The following is an 18,198-nucleotide window of genomic DNA, read 5'->3' as shown; positions in this document are numbered from 1 at the left end:
GATATGCTTGTTTGTATGCTTTATAATGATCTACAATTACGATCAAAGAGACACTTGTTTGTATGGTTTAAACTGATCTATATGTACAATCAGAGAGACGCCTGTTTGTATGGTTTAAACTGATCTATATGTACAATCAGAGAGACGCTTGTTTGTATGGTTTACGGTCGATACTGTATTTAATGGCTCGTTCAAAACTTCTTGTGAAGAATGATTTCGTCATCGAAAGAGTGACACAAGCTCTCAAGTACTTTGTATTATATTTGGTGATTTATTCTGGAATAATAAAAAGGTGCTTTGTTTGCAAATAAGAGATTCTAGAGTTCAGATTTTGTTTTGATTTGATGAGTGATATGAACATCTATGAAAACCTGCTTTATTGACTTAGACGTTATGATTTTTTAAATAAAAAATATCTATTAAAAATTGAAAACATTATTTCCTGATATTTTTTTTAATCTACGGTTAAAATCTTTAAAAAAGCATGTCGATTACAAATAAGATATACCAGATAAATATATTGTAAAAACAAATTGAAAAGACATGGTCAAAATTAAGAAATATAACGATTTCTCAGATTTTAACCAAGCCCGATCAAAATTATAATAAAGAGTCATTGCAAAAAAATTTTTACATTCCCTTGATGTAAAATGACTTACAAATTAAATGAATTAGTAAAAGAAACTAATTTCTTGTGGAAAGGTGTATACGATTAGCAACGATATGATTATTTTCGTAATTTCTATCAATTTTGATCGGGTTCGGTACTTTTCTCTAGTTTGAATATTGTGATTAAACCTAGAATTTTGTCATTTGGATTCAATTTCTTTTTAAAATATATTTCTTGCATATATTCTGCTCGACACATTTCTTCTTATACGTAATTAGGCAGTTTGTCAGCAACAACACCAATAAGAAAATCTGTTTCCCGTCCTAGCATAAGTAAATGATAAAATTTAGTAAGTCATCATTTCTTAGGGTAAATTATTATCCCAATCATATCTATGCTCGCCTACAAATAATGAAGGCATTTCCCTTGGTGTATCCAGGACCCGTGTTTGTCCAACTCCCGGTCTTGTAATCCTTATAGAACGTTAGAAATTTCTTAATGTTCGTTATCTACACCTTTCTCTATAGTATGTACACGTTTGATTATTCACCATAACGGGTACCTGTAAAGTGCGAAACGAAATCGAAACGAAACGAAATCTACCGGAACGAAACGAAATCCACCGAAATGAAACGAAATATACCGAAATGAAACGAAATAGATTGTATAACCAATCTCCTTTAATTATAATAATTAAAAATGGTATCTTAGGCCCCTGTGAAAGTTACCACATATCAATAAAATTCGCCTGCCCTTTGATGTAGGCTTTCGGCATGACTGATACAAAGTTTTAAAAGTTGAAAGGGGGTGAATAAGCTCAAAGTACATATCCGAAGTTGATTAAATACCATGTGCAATTAATTTCGGATCCATACATTTCAGAACGAAGGGTTACAATCTCAGATGTCTGGGGAAACACAATACACGAAGGGTGGGGTCGCCAGCGTTGGATGCGCCTTTGGGCATAGATACATTGTTTGAAGAAAATGGTGTCTGAGAAAGTTGAAAGCAGAGCTATTAACCTCCTATTTCATATCTAACTGCTGAGGTGCGAGTACTTTCAATAATGGAAAAAAATGTATACCATATTTTATTAATGTAATTCGGTAAGATATATATACATGTGTTGTTGTTGTTGTTGGTTCCTTTTTATTTCTGTGCAGGATTACGGGTAATGTCCACACTAATGGGCCCTCTTCCAGGTATCTGGCTAACTGCACGCATGGTAGATCTCACCTCAGATATCCATTTTTTCCGGTCTTGAGGGTTGACAGTAGAGAGCTTCCATTCTCTTTGATCTTTCTCCGTCAGCTCTCTCCATGATGACATTGACCGACCAACTCTACGTCTCCCAGGAATTTGAATGTTTAGAGTGCACTTGACTGCACTGCTGGATCTGACAACATGGTCATACCAGCGGAGTATCCTTTCCCAAAGATGATGTCGAGGTCATCGATGTCAAATCGCCACAGCAATTCAGTGGAACCTACAGTGGCCATATCTTCAGGCTTGATGTTACAGATCTGTATTATCATGATCCTGTCATTGCGTAGTAGGGGAGGAAGTGTTTGTTTGATCAGTGCCCAGGTCTCACTGGCATGGAGCATAGCGCTCCGTACGCAGGTGTTATACACTCGACCACGGGACTTATACGACAGGTGGCTGGTAACAACGTGAAGATAACGAACAGTGATCAATCTCATAACTCCTATAAGCAATACAAAATAGATAGTTCGGCAAACACGGACCCCTGTACACACCAGAGGTGGGATCAGGTACCTAGAAGGAGTAAGCATCCCCTGTTGACCGGTCACACCCGCTTTGAGCCCTATATCCTGATCAGGTAAACGGAGTTATCTGCAGTCAAAATCAGTGTGCCAAGAACGGCTTAACAATCGGTATGAAATACGTCAGACAGCATTTGACCCAATGCGATATTGTATTGACGAACTAGATCGTTATAACGACCATAGAATTTGCGAAATGCTGACTTCAATCGAGACTGTTGAAATCCCTGTACCATCAACTTCTTTGTTAGTAGCTTACCTCGATTTAAAAACTGACTATACCCAGAACAAGCTCTTGCATATCGAATCAGTTGAGATATATAAACACCATATGCAGGTGATAATGGAATATTGCTACATAAATGTGGGAAGTTGACGATGGAGAAGCTGAAATCATCCCGTTTGTCATACAGTTGAGTTGTTAGTTTGCCGTTAATGTCTACTTTCAATAAAATATCTAAGTATGAAGCAGAAGTGGACGACTCTGTGGTGTCCTTTATTTCCAGCTCACAGGGATATATCAAATCGACATATGAATGAAAGTTATGATTGTTAATAGACAAAACGTCATCAATATATCTAAAAGTCGAATTGAAGGTCACAGCGAGAGATTTTTTCTTCTCACGGAGAAGTTTTTGAATACTATGCACGAACATTCTTCACGATAAATTAAAGACTAGACTTTTTGACATCATAGACAGTTGCTTCCTCAACAAAAATGGAAAACATTGAAAAGTCATAAGTTTTAATGCTATTGATTTGGGAAAAATTCTGCGATTTCAAGTTTACTAAAAGTTCTTTAGAATTTTTTAGAATCCACATTTGGTTAACACCACTTCTGGCATATGTAGTTGCATAGTAAGTTTGAAGTTTCTCCTTTACAGCTGTTAATATATTCGTGAGGAGCAAATATAGAGGCTTGGCAGAGCACTTACTGGATCCAGCAATGTATCTTTGTTTGTAAGGGTTTTTATGTAGTTTAGGAATCCAGTATAGGTACGGTAACTCATATTCATTCGATCCATTGGCTGGGATATTAAATGTGTCTAAAACTGACGAATGGGTTTGAAGAATTCCATCTTTTGAAAGGGCAGTTTGAGTATAAGTTGATTACCAAAAGTGCCAAGTTCGTTTAAAATACAGTTGTAATAATGAGCCTTACAAAAGACAATGTTGTTACTAGCTTTGTCAGCTGGAACCAAAACATATCCCTCATGTAACCTATTTAATTCTTTTATCACTTCTGGTTTATTAAACACAGTAGGATATATGGTACGTACTTTTGTTTTCATGTGTCTAATGCGGGATTTTAATATCCCTCTTATGCTTTTAACCTATTCTGACAATGTATCAAGTTCTTTTTCATATCTAGTCCATCGTCTGGCATAATCTTCGACATAATTCATAATAGAGATGAAGTTTTGTCGCCAATTAAAAGACCAAGGTTCTCTGTATTTAGGACCTTTTAGAATAAGTGATTTGAGGTCCTCATTTTCAACTATATCAACATCACCAGTAATGACATGTCCAGCTGGACTATAGTTGAAAGAAGATGAAGGACAAGAACATGTTGGTGGATTACGTATAAGATGATCTATATCTAAGCACTGCAAAGTTTGCTTATAATTAAAAAGTTTGGATGCAATAGTAGAAATATAGCTGTAGGAAATACAGGGTGTAGACTTGAACTTGAAATAAGTTAGAATACACGACCCAACCCATTTATGACGAAGAATGTTGCTTATGTTGACGGCATCTATTCCTTTGTTTGTTAATTTGAGCTTAAGGAACTGGCGGCATGATTTGGAAGGAATGTCATCCATGATCCGTGCTGGTTTATAGAGCCTGTGGTAGGCAACATCCATAATCATAGAGTTCAGTCTATATTCAGGTGTTGAAAAATCCAAGTATAGACTAGCCATAGCTTCTTCAAATAACGTGTGTAAAACTCTCAATGGAATAGAGTAAAGTTTTTTACGAATATGATGTGGACCTAATTATCTGTTGACGTAAGGCAAAGGTGAATCAAACGTGACATCATTTATACTTGGTCTTTTATATGGACGATGTCCATGACTGCGTTTCCGTCTTTGGGTATTGGAAAAGACTCTAGTGGTGATTTAGTTTAGTCCGGTCTGTTATTAAGCTCAGAAAGATAAGAACTTGCTGTACTAATGGCTATCACGCATGATGTGTTCGAGGTAATGGGGATAATTCAACACCGCAACGATCTCTGTGGAATTTAATGCATACTTCTTTGCATTATATTAAATTTAATGTATATATATATATATATATATATATATATATATATATATATATATACATATATATAATATATATATTATATATATATATATATATATATATATATATATATATATATATATATATATATAATAAAGAAAAATTAGAACGCCGAAAATAACTCAACCTGTTTCATTTTCAATTTTCAAGAGTTATGACATTATTGCTTAGTTACACATTATAGATTTAACTATGACGTCAAACCTGACGGATTGTATTGACGCTTTAACAAAGATCATTATGACGTCATGATACAAGGTTGTGAAATAATACATGAGAAAAGAAAAAAAAAAGGAAATAAAAACACAGCCGACTTCTGGTCTGTGCAAGATAAAAAATATGCAATATGTGCAATAATAATGACAAGTTTGTTTACATAGCAGTTGACTTCTGACCTATGTGTTAACAATCAAATAAAACTGCTATGTAAACAAACTTGTCATTATTATTGTACATATATATATATATATATATATATATATATATATATATATATATACAGATACCTACACGTATACGGAAATGCACGTACAAATATAAGACGCTCACACACTCACACCATCACTAAAATACACGCAAACACGGATGAACGAACGAACACACACACACACACACACATGAACATGAACATGCCAAGCAATATCAAAGTTGGGGTTTGGGACAGGAGGCTTCAGTGACGACCATTCGTGATCGGGTATGACCTAAAATTGACGACCATTTGTGTCTACCATCACAGCACATTAGGTCACGGGGCGTCGATACTTGAGCCATATCTGGTCGCTAGCGATGAAACGTGCGGCACGACGAACGTGCCAATGCAACAAAACATGCCATAACAACACATATCACATTTAAGTCATTGACGTTTCATGAAAATCATTGAAAGTACGTGAACTTTGCATGTACTAGTTGTCTTCATGTATTTCATATGCAGATCAAGAGTCACTTTGTGAAGTGCTATCCCCAAGAAAGCAATCTCATAAACACATGATCAAAATAACAGTAAAGTGTGCAACATAAGAGCTTCACATCACCACTCATTGTAAGTGGAGACTTAAAGGACAGACAAGGCTTGTCAACAGCTACACTGTGTGTGCTTATATTTTAGTCATGATATTCATAAACATTGAGTTATCAAGCACTTGGTACATTATCTGTGTTAACATTTAAATATTGAGAACTTGGTATATTCAATATCTTCTTAAATGCATATAAAACTGTATACAACAGATCAGATTTGTTTACACAACCTGACGAATTCTACTAACATATGTTCAGTTGATTGCTGAAAGGTTAGGGCTGTCTAGAATACTCGTTGTTTTGGTTTTCACTGAAAATAATAATTGTAGTTGGAGAACAATGTTAGCTGTAACTATTGTTTCGGCACTTATTATAAAGGGAAGGGGAATTTGATAACCTGAACATTTACAACTTTCCAACATGATTTGTATAACTGTTTCACTTTACTACTATGTTTTATGCCACCCAAGTCACTCAGGTGACCTATTGATATTGGTCCGTGTATGTAGTCACTCATGATTCTTCGAGCATTAACATTTGAACAATTGACTTCTTGATACACGTAACTACCATTTCAATTCTTTTGAAAAGCAGGAAGCATCTTACGGTTGAGGGGATATAATGTGTAAATTTCAGAATTCGGACTTCATGGGACTCCAAGTGCGGTGCAAATATGCCAAATACTGACCAATTATTAAGATATTTCTCCTAAACCGCGAAACTGTAATTGCATACATATACATAATCATAGAAAACAGGAAGATTTCCAAGAATAAAATAGTGATACGCAAGGTAAATAGTCTGACTCCAGTACAAGGACAAACTCGGCGTAACATGTAAATCATTTGAATAGCATCTGCTTTAATATTTGAGATGAATTTAAAATAAATGAATATTTAGACGGATTAAAATGTGGAGATAAGGAACAGTAAACAATAGCATAACTTCTTTAGCCTTATGCTAAAAAATATATTTCGTGATCCAGAGGATAGTATCAGGATGGAACCAAAATTACCATAAGTATTACATCTATACTTATAAATTTACAAATGTTGCTAGTAAGCTTCGAAAATCTTGCACCAGAGATATTGCTTGCGCCTTTAATGTTGTTTCATACGTGAGCTAAAATCCCTAAGCTATATTAGAATCTGACTTGATTTGTAAATATTGTAAAATCAATAAAATAACTGCTTCCGTTTTTGATAAACTACCCTGAAATAGCAAAAGTGAACGGACAGTGGCGGATCTAAGCCCATTTTTCTTTTTGTTATTAATGACAAATAAGATAATACGACATGATGTAAATCAATGTTTCTCGATACTTTTTTTTATCTTACAGAAGAAATAGGTTTTGATAGTTTTTGAATAGATAAACTGTATCTGTTCATTTCTTCAATCCGTGATTTTAGATATGAATCAGCCTTATGCAATTTTCCAGAACAAAGCGAGGCAATACCACTGCCCTTCAACCACTCCCAGACCTTTCCGTAAAGTTGAGAAATTCCAATTGATTTACAACTTGATCAGAATAAAGTTATGTTGGTATTGGTTTTACCCATATACATGTTATTTAACGACGAAAACTCCAGTTTCCGACATCAACGATCCTACACATCGATATACCTTTTTAAATACGAATTGAACTGATAGTGTCCATGTTATTGATTTTGTTCCTGATTTATGAAATGAAACTTAGAATGTTTTATTTGATGCATATATCAAACGAAAAATTGGACGGAGAACTTCATCAACGTGTGATTGATTGATTGGATATTGATTAACGTTCAAGAATGTTTCACTCATATGGATACGTCACCACTGCCAGTGAACGGCTGCAAAATATAGGCTTATGCTCGGCGCTTAAGGTCATTAAGCAGGGAGGGACCTTTATCGTGCCACATCTGCTATTACACGGGACCTCGGATTGTTGCGGTCTCATCTGAAGGGCAGCCCCATTTAGTCACCTCTTACGACAAGCAAGGGGGTACCAAGGAGCTATTCTGACCCGAATACTCAAGGGAGACATGTTTTATGATGACACATATCTTGAAAGTAAGTAATAAGATGAAAACAGTCCACCATGTCGAATGGTCCGGGACTGTTCTGAAAAGGTTACACAACAAAAGAAATACAACTGCACATATGCAAGAACAACTAAATGCATCATGAACAGGAAAACCTCAACAAAAATTGTAAATTTCATGATCCCAATGGTAAAGGTTCTATCTCAAGGCCGGGGCCACACCTGTAATTAGTTTTAATGCATACATCATTGAAATATCATTCTCTTTAATGATATTGATACTAAATTGAAACTTGAAAATGGGCAATTTGGAGGAACCCGTTACCAAAATTACAACCGTCATGATCCCAAAGGTAAAACTTCTAGTCGCAGAGTAGGACCAAAATTATGCTAGCGATTATGAGGGACATCTCTATGTCTGTTTATATAGTATAAAAAGTACAATGTATATGGAGGAGAAACAAAACGGATGTTGGGACTTTTGTAATTCCAGGGTTCTAACTGACGGCCAGGCCCAAAATATTAACTAGTGTCACGATAGCATATATTATAGTAACTCTTTCATTTTTATGAGTACTTTTTGGGGTATTTATTTATTAAGAATATATTTTCTTTTATACTGCTGTAATATTGGAATGTACTTAATATACGAGTATAAAGAATAGCGAAATTCAGATATATTTCATGATAATTCGGGCTAGTGATACTTGTAACTATATCTTTAGGTCTGAATGTTATATTCAGAACGTCGTAAGCATTACGGTACTGCAACTTGTCCCCATATCAGATAAACATAGATATATTTCATCTAATTGTTTATCAAATCTTATTACATACTTAGCGAACGTTAGCAAGTGTTCTCTCTGCAGTTCAACAATCCTCTTTGTCAAATCGTACGCCCTCTTCATCACTTCCTATTAATCATAAGAGTTTTGTTGTAAATGTTGATGTTCTGTTTTATTGCTTGTGATGCTTTTATACTTTGAAAAAGAAAGAAGCATTAACAATTTTAATATATCTTTCATGGGGAAAGGAAAGAAATAGTAAGTGGCACAGGAATTAAATCCCGAACATCGTATTACTATTCGATATTTAGCCACTGAACTATCTTAAAATCAATGAACTCGGTACCTGTATTTAAAAATAATGAATGCTAAGAATGGTGAAAATCATTTTTTTTAATTTGTGTCTTCATAACTGTTCTGTGTCTTCAAAGTAAGAAAAGCTGACTCTTTATTCAAGGGGAAATATGTTTAATTTGGAGAATGTATAGAACATATTATCAGAATTCTACATACTGATATACTATATAATATTATGTGTAAAACGCAAACAAATATCCACTGATCACGAATGCTGGAACAAGCGACACACTGAAGACCATGTCCTCACTGATATTTCATTACCTCCACTTACCGGTAACTATCAACTCATCCTACCGCGTGTTGAAATGACTATTCGTTATCCTCCTCATGACTATCGTATCATCCTACCTTGCATTGAGAAGTTCTCCAATACCTTTCACATAACTATTGCGGTATTCTCTTTTGGATTTACATGTCTCCCTATTACCCTCCACATAAATGTCGCCTCATTCTACTTTTTGTGCTAGCAGGTCTCTTCATTACCATCCACATAACTATCACCTCATTCTACTTTCTGTGCTAACAGGTTTTCCCGCCACTCTCCACATAAATATCGCCTCATTCTACTTTCTGTGCTAACAAGTCTCCCCATTACCCTCCACATAACTATCACCTCATTCTACTGTCTGTGCTAACAGGTCTCTTCATTACCTTCCATATAACTATCACGACATTCCATCTCGTGTTAACAAGTCTCTTAGTTACCTTCCACATAACTTCCACCTAATTTACCTTGTTTAGAAAGGTATCTTCATTACCAATAAGTCGCATCCTTATGTCTTCTGCTGTTTAGATTTACACGAATCTAGTATCCTTTTTGGCAAACATTGTATTAGGTAATAAAAATATGCATCATTATTAGATTAATTTAATGCAATTTTGGTCCCTGATGATCAAACTTTATTTTCAATCTTTTGAAAAAAAAATCATTCACCAATGATAATAAAAAGAAATCAAAATTTATCTTACAAACCTGAAACAAAAACTGTATCATATGTAACAATAGTCTAACTCTGGATTTCCGCCTACTTTTTCAACTCGTGTTTTCTAAAAGGTTTTGCAATTTTGCTATTGGTACTTTCTTAAATATAAAGTAGAATTAATTCAAAATTGATTCTCAACTTTAATAGCGGTGTTAGTTAATCACTTGCTCTAAATCTCAACTCATTTTGAGAAGGAGTAGAAAGTACCTTCCTTGAAACCGAGCTTTTAAAACGTCATATATTTTAAAATACGTATTGATGTAATTGAAAAAAAAAAACCTATTCAATTTGTATAATAACTTTATATTATTGACTAAAGAATGGTTAATTTTCATTTATCACACTTTAATCTCATTTACAATTTATCGTAGAGTGAACATTTGTGGTGTGTTTTGATCTGTAAACATATGTTTCCACCGGGAAACAAGAAATATTTCGGCATACACCTGCTAAATGACAACTTATAATATATAATATGATAATAATAATAATAATAATAATTGGTGTTATATAGCGCCTTTTCCAACATTTGCTGCTCAAAGCACTTTATAATAATAAATGTACAGTATTAACCCGGCAGATCTTATATCAATCTAGAACTTTCTCAGCCTCCTAGGAAGCATACAGTGCAAGCTGCCATTACAAGCGCTAGGGCACTAACATTCTAACAATATATTTCACTGTGTATAGCAAGGTACCCCTTTTACACTTGGGTGGAGTGAGGAAATTCATGTAAAGTGCCTTTCCCAAGGACACAGCATCAGGCCTGCCGCGGCCAGGACTCGAACCCACGACCTTTCGGTCGAGAGTCTGACGGCCTAACCACTCGGCCACCGAATTCTGAAGTTGAAATTAAAAACATGCTACAGTTTCTCATTAACAATATCTCCATGGTCTTTGGGATCAGGTCTTCCAACAATCTGTTTAAATTCCGATGGGCACGGATTGTGCTCATTTGTTACCTGACCTCTTTTAGATTCATATGAAACAGAATTTAGTTAGAAAATTCTACGCGAGAACATGAGCTTTCTGGTTGTGGCCTTCGATTCGACATTTAGATGGATCGCCGACGTTTTTTCTATCAATAATAACTTTCATCATTATATCGATTCGATATATCCCTGCGACCTCGAAATAAAAGACGCCACGGAGTCATCGACTTCTGCTCCACACTAAGATATTTTATTGAAAGTAGATATTAACGGCAAACTAAAAACTCAACTTTATGATAAATGGGATGATTTCAGCTTCTCTGTAATCAACTTCCCATAATCAACTTCCCATATTTATGTAGCAATATTCCGTTATCACCTGCATACCGTGTTTATATTTCTAAACTGATTCGATACGGAAGAGCTTGATCTGTGTATGATCAGTTTTTAAATCGAAGCAAGGTACTGAATTCAGCAGTTCGCAAATTATATGCTTGTTATAACGCGTTTGCTAATACAATATATAGTTGGGCCAAGATGCTGTCTGACGTGTTTCACACCAATTGTTAGAATGTTCTTGGCACACTGATTTTGACTACGGATAGTTTTGTTTACTTCATCAAGATATAAGGCTCACATGACCAGTAGACATGGGATATTTACTAATGTTGGGCACCTGATCCTGTGTCTCGTGTATATTGCTATTTTGTATTGGTTATAGGAGTTATGAGATTGATCACTGTTCTTTATCTTCACCTTTCATCGGTGACCCGAGGTGGTTTAAAGAGCCTGTGATTTCCAGAATAGATAATCATGGTGTTCAGTCTATTTTCTGGTGTTAAAAATACAGGTATAGATTAGCGTCGGCCTCTTCAAATAACACATGTAAAACTTTCAATGTAACAGAGTAACATTTTGGAAATGCAGTGCATATAGTCCTTATGCATCGATCTTCTCGTTGTCTTTGAAAAGAGGTATTTAATGTTGAATTGTTTGTGTTATGGTATTTTTTCTCCAAATTCCTGACCTTCATGGACAAAATGAAGTGGTCCGGTGAGTTGAAATGCTTGTAAAATTTTTTGTTACCGCCATATTTATTTAAGATATGTACCATGATAGTCTCTTATTAAGTGAACCCTTATTTTCCAGGTGCTCAGGGGGAGTAAGCATCCCCTTTCTATCGGTTACACCAGCCGTGAACCCTGTATCATGATCAACATACATTGTTCCTTTTAGGTAAATACAACACATTTACAAAATCGGTGGTTCTTCACGGGATCTGATCGTTTTCAACCAATATATGGAGATTGCTTTTGATTAGACGGTCAAACTAGTCTGCTTGATATAATGTAGGGATGTGATCGGGTTTTATGAGTATTTATCAAATATTATGAGGAAGGTCAAAGTTCTAGACAGACAAGCAGACAGAAGAAAACCATATGCTCCTCCATACAAACCAACCTACATTATTAGCCCACCTGTTTAAAAGATTGTGAATTCTTACAGATCATTCATCAGTCAAAATTATAAAATTAGCAGAATTAGATATCATACCGATGAAATTGTCACAAAAAGACTCCACTTTGTGGCACTATTTACTAAGTTTACGGTTCAAAATTAGGTTACGAGAGCCGAAACTCAAACTTGTAACCATTTGAATTGATATAAGTTCAAGTATCAGTATTTAATTAAAGGGCTACAGGGGTAATCCAAAACTCCAGAAAGCTACCAATGCACAGACACACATGATGTTCGTTATAGTGCTCCCTCCTATACTACAGGGGTCCCAACTCATTTTGTAATGGACTTAGTCTGGCCATTTGTAAATATTAATTGGTTCTTAATTCCAGGGAATTGAATTGAATATGGTTTTAATTTGTTGTTGTCTCTTTAGCAGACTCTTGGAAATTTAGGAACGCGTTCATTGATATGATGAATAGAAGACTGTGAGTAGAAAATCTATGAAGACCGGACTATGTGATATTGTACTACTAATCAAACTAAGTGCTCAGTAATAACATACGACTGCACTCTAAATAATATTGATCTATATATACAGTAAAACATAATACAAATAACAAATAAATAATGTTAAATCAGACATACATAAACAACCACAAAAGTATAGTCAAATTTCAAACACTGGTGTAATTAACACATGGCTGTAATCAATACAGGACTGTAGTTAACAAGACAATTAATGCACTAATCAACACAGTATATTGTGAATATGTTGAGATGTGTAATTAACACAGTATTTATAAATACTGGATTTTTTTCACTTTAGCAGTAAAACGCTCAGCCACAAAGAGGTGGTTACCGATGTCCACACATAAACCGTATGGATCTTCTAAATTCTGAATGTAACGGAGGAACTCTCCGTCCTGATCTAGAATGTGGATACAGTCATTGTCATGGTCTGCTATCAGGATGTGACTCTGGCTGTCTGTAGTGATGCCGGCTGGATTAAATGATTGCTCGGTATTAGAGGGATGACCAGTGTATCTAAATCGGAGTTTTCCTGACTGATTGACCACCACTACTGCTTCGGCTTTATTGTCAGCCACACAGATATCCATGTTCCTGTTTTCACTGATGTATTTAGTAAAAGGACCAGATGAGTAGAGTGGACGACCCTGATCATCAAACTGAATGGTTTGTGTATCTGTGGAGCCGGAGTAACGCACAACTTTGGATTGTTTTCTATCAACACTGCTCATGACAACAAGGATATCCGTAGAGGGAACACTACAGACAGAGTAAGGTCTCCATTCCTTTAATTTCACTATGGTCTGTATATGTTTATCTTTCACTAGATTTACAGTTTTATTATAAATATCAGTGTAAACAAGATTTCCGTCCCGTGTTACTGCTATATCCTGTGGCCATTTTCCTGAATCGGTTTCTATTGATGTTAGTAGTTTATCTTGAAAGTTGAGAAGTTTCATGGTCTCATTGTCCCCCTGTGTCCAGACTCGGTCACCACTGAGGAAGCAAACATTGTAGAGTTCTTTATACCCAGTATTTATTGCGGCGGTAAGTCTTGGTTCAGCAAGCAGTGATCCGACTGTTGTAACGGATAGTGAGGTTAATGAACCAAACACCTCATTAAGTTTTTCTGTGTTAATTCTTGGAGTAGATAAGCTTGGTAATGTGACTTTGATTTTAGGAGACAGAATATTGAATTCATCATTTCTAGATTTGTAAGTTGATATTAAGGAAATATCATTGGTGTCCAGAATGTTTTTCATTTCTAGAATGGCCTGTTTCATCTCAGTCATTCTGTGCGTGATTTCGTCTCTGTGTTTCTCTAATATAGCAAGATGTTTAGTTTTTATTTCCTCGATGTCTGTTTTCTGTTTGTTTACAATGGCGGTGATCTCGCGGTGCCAGACTTCTCCCTGTTGGTCTGCAGCTGCGTTAAGTTTCCCATATTTCGTTTCTAGCTCAGCTGTTTCAGTTTGGACATCAGAGACCATTTCTTCATGTCGGGGATAAATTCTGGTCTCCAGTTCTTTCAAATCTTTTTGTAAACTTTGTTTTTCTGAACCCATTTTTTCCAGAACATCAGCGAACTTGTGACCTTTATGTTTACCAGAAGTTACGCAAATAGAACAGACAGGAATAGCACAATTTTCACAGTAAATTTCACAATCATTTTGGGCGTGTTTCACACATTTTGAATATTTAGGAGTAAACTTTCTTTGTAAATAGGACACGGCATTGTGTTTTTTTGAGGAATCTGATAGATGTTTACCAACACAGTTAACACAAAAATTGATATGACAATGTTCACAGCAATACTGGAGGGGGTCGGTTTCACAAAGATCACACAGTAGGACGTCTTGAGCACGTAGGTCCATTTCTTGGGTTAACCATAACACGAGTAGTTAACTGTCAATACAAGAAATTAACTTTGATGAATAATACTGATTTAAACTGATTAATGAAACAATGCATTTACAATACCGATGCTTTGTTAGTAATAAAGAAGTATATCAATATATTACATTTCTGAATAAAAGTACGCAATTTTCATTTTTACCTTAAAACGTTATACACGTATTAATCAAAGAAGGAAATACACGTCTAAATATCTTGTTTGTATCATACAGGGAATATACAAAAAGGAAAGATGCGTTCATTTCTATAAAAAAAAAAAAACGGCGACATTTGAGTACAATTCATAATTGCACTTGATATAAAACATAGTTATATTAAAAAAAGGTATAGATAAATGTATATTGTATAGATATCTAAATAGATATATAAAATATATATATTATACATACATCCCCCTTTCCCCCGCTGTACTCTGAATTACATGAAATTAAGATGCTCACTGCAAGTATATCTATTTTAAGTTTAACACTTTTACTTTTTCAAACAATTATCTAATACATTTCTAACGATTTAGAATGTATATTGTAAAATAATGTTGTCTAACCTGTAAATATCCTACATGTCCTCTGTACCGCCGCCTCTTCCTGGTATATCGACCTGATGATGATGATGACTAGATGTATAGAGACTTTCCGTCCTGTCAAGTAATGACAGGAAGTGTGATGAATTGCCCATATGATACCAGATTTAAGTATATTCATTTCTATTGGTATTTGAACGGTTCAGGGGTGAAAAGAAAAAATATAATAGACGAAGGACGAAAATTTCACCCCAAAAACAGAAGGGGTCTTTCGCGCATGCTTCTTGTCGGAATGACCTCTGCACCTTAACCATTAGACGCGAGGACCGATCCCGCTGCACATTCCTTGGAATATTACGGATATGTTTTCTTGATGCAGAGTGTGTATTACATACAGCGGCTCGTATTGGGCTTTACATAAATTAAAACGTATAGAAACAAGTACAATGGCACAGACTTGGTTGAATATCAATAATCTCAATGAATCAAAGTGGATCTGAAGTAATAAACTTATTTTTAAAAAAGAAGAAAATGTCAATTCATGAATAATGTCTTCCTGATAGTTAGTCTGTTCGTAATCGCCGATGTATCAAACTTGGAGGTCAATAGTTCCGCAAATGCTGAGAAGAGACACCGAACAATTATCCAATTTGTAAATAATTTCAAAATATGCCAATTTGAGAGCAAATTCCCTTTGAACGTTGCCTTACGAGCGGGTGAATTACGAAGAGTGTTTCAGTAATAATGTTATCTGTATTTTCTCGTGAAAACCGTGCAGTGTGAGTTGTGGTCCTTCAACTGGAAATGAAAATCAAACTTTTAATAATCAATACATTTTTATTTCATTTTATTCAGGTATGAAATATCACAAAATAGTATGCTTATTAAGGATGAAACAATAAGCCTATATGAAATGGCCCCCAATATATTAGTAAAGAATATAGATTTCTTTGTTGTGGGAGTTTGATCACTGTTCGATATCTTCACTATTCATGTTAAAATGTGCATGATTCATATAATTAACGTTTAAATGTCACACGGCGCATAAATTCGCCACAAACGGTATATAACTCTGAGTTTAAGCTTGAGGGTTTCCTCATTAGCTAACATTCTCAGAGGTATTTGAACCCGCCCGTGTTCTTACAGATCTAGGAAGATATAGACGATAGTATGTACACTCAAATCATTTAGGATATGGATGATTGCTTTCCAAAACTTTTAAATTTCATATGGCTATGACTGTAGCCCACGTCGTCGAAATAAAAAAAAAAAACCATTTGTTTATATGTGTGTGTGTGTGTGGGGGGGGGGGGGGGGGGGTAGGGGGTGGAATGATCACGATCCATACTCCAAAAGCCTATGGCATATACAATATAAATACATATGTAGTTTATTAACCAAATACAGAAAGTTTTAATCAATTATATCTAGTTATATAAACGTGTAGTTATCATGATCAGAAATAAGCCGACATATATGAATCTAAATTTTCTTAACAGATAATAACTATATATTCCCATTGTTTACATGATATGAAAAGTGGAATCAAATCACAGCGAAATTTGAACTCTAGAGTATCTTATTTACAAAAACAGAACCTCTATTATCATTCCGGGATAAGTCACACAAATTCATATAAAATACTTGTGTCGCTTTTTTGATGGCGAAATTATACTCCATAAGAGGTGAGTTAACGAGCTATTAAATAAAAAAAAAGAAAACTAATGTAATGAGCTACCTTAATTAGTTACTAAGTGGCATCTACATTTGTCTATGAAACAGCAAGGAAATTGTATTTGATGTGAAATAGAATTAAGTCTTGTTGAGACAGGGAATCCGATGGAAGACGTTTTTAAATGCGCCAAATGAGCGCTAAAATCTCATGCGCAGTTTAATAGAAATATCGTCCATGCGAATTCGCAAATTGTCTGAGAGAAAGACTGGACAGTTAGCATATAATATCCGCCCTAATCAAACTAAGCCGGGTGTACACGGCGACGTGCTATGAATCAAGCGACCCGGTTACTGTACAGTAATGGAACTATTGAGCGTCTATTGTATAAACATTATTCGACATAGAAATTACCAACATATTTACAAATCATGTTTATTTCACCAGTGTAAGAAATAAAAACATTTTCTCTACGACTAAGCACCTTTTGATACTACTGTCTACAATGACGCCAGTTTGAAGCCGCCTCTCGCCTATCAAAATCTCCAGGCTCAATCGGCGTACCCGACGGGATGCGTGCACAATTCCGGCACACAATCAAGTGTATCGCCGTAAATCGTGGATTAACCCAGGTGCACCAGTTCCTTATAATCAGGTTTGTCAAGTGAAAATTCGGTGACAATGTAAAAGTACTTTGTACCACTAATAAGTAACTGTGATATAGTCTTATACATATTGTTTAGTAAATAATAAAACGAATATTCAAAGGCCACACTTACAAACAGGTAGATCGAATTACACAAAGTTTAAAGTATGTAAATCGAGAACCCGGATCTGCCTTTTTATATTCAAAGGCCGATTTGTTTAACCCCCACTCACTATGTGGATCTTGTTTTAGTGCATCATGTTTATTCGCTGATGGATTAACAAACTTATTATGATTACAAAATGTTTCCTTTATTGGTACATATCATTTATTTGTGATCAGAGTTGAAGACTGTACACAAACAAAGAGAGGTAACTCCGGAACAGTGTTTATGTATTCGGTAGCTATCCCCATCAGTCCTCAGATTATACATCGACAGGAAGATCCTGTTTCTGCAAAACATTTTCTAAGTACATTTACATCAACTGTTAAATCGAGTGATAAAAAATTCAAAGTGATCTGTCGCTGCCCGATTCGTTTAAACTCTACTCACTACACGAGTCTTATTTTGTGTTAATTAGACAGTGAAAATACAATGGTAACTTAAAAATACTAATACGATATTATGAAATAGTTTTATAGATATTGTT

The 18,198-nt window shown here is 35.1% G+C and overlaps 2 protein-coding genes across 3 annotated transcripts in view; both read right to left on the bottom strand.

Annotated features, from left to right (window-relative positions):
* Window positions 1-18,198, bottom strand: part of LOC125672806 (pyrin-like) — a 132,618-nt gene that overhangs the window by 28,616 nt on the left and 85,804 nt on the right. The gene's annotated exons all lie outside the window — the stretch shown is intronic.
* LOC125672700 (E3 ubiquitin-protein ligase TRIM71-like) lies at window positions 12,839-15,484 on the bottom strand. Of its 2 annotated transcripts, XM_048908907.2 has the most exons (3): window positions 15,255-15,484; window positions 14,853-14,954; window positions 12,839-14,701 (listed from the first exon to the last, which is right to left on the bottom strand). In XM_048908907.2, the coding sequence occupies exon 3, from the start codon at window positions 14,668-14,670 to the stop codon at window positions 13,066-13,068; it is 1,605 nt and encodes a 534-aa protein (XP_048764864.2). In that variant the 5' UTR covers window positions 14,671-14,701; window positions 14,853-14,954; window positions 15,255-15,484; the 3' UTR covers window positions 12,839-13,065. The 2 variants fall into 2 exon arrangements, with proteins under 2 accessions (XP_048764864.2, XP_048764863.2); XM_048908906.2 differs by lacking the exon at window positions 14,853-14,954.

The sequence above is a fragment of the Ostrea edulis genome, chromosome 8 (assembly GCF_947568905.1).
Source record: "Ostrea edulis chromosome 8, xbOstEdul1.1, whole genome shotgun sequence".
NCBI lineage: Eukaryota > Metazoa > Mollusca > Bivalvia > Ostreida > Ostreidae > Ostrea > Ostrea edulis.
The sequence above is the reverse complement of the archived record's forward strand: the minus strand, read 5'-3'. Positions and strand labels throughout refer to the sequence as shown.

Bases quoted from the DNA above. Each gene is read 5' to 3' on its own strand.
- LOC125672700 (XM_048908907.2), bottom strand. From the start codon at position 14,670: ATGGACCTACGTGCTCAAGACGTCCTACTGTGTGATCTTTGTGAAACC.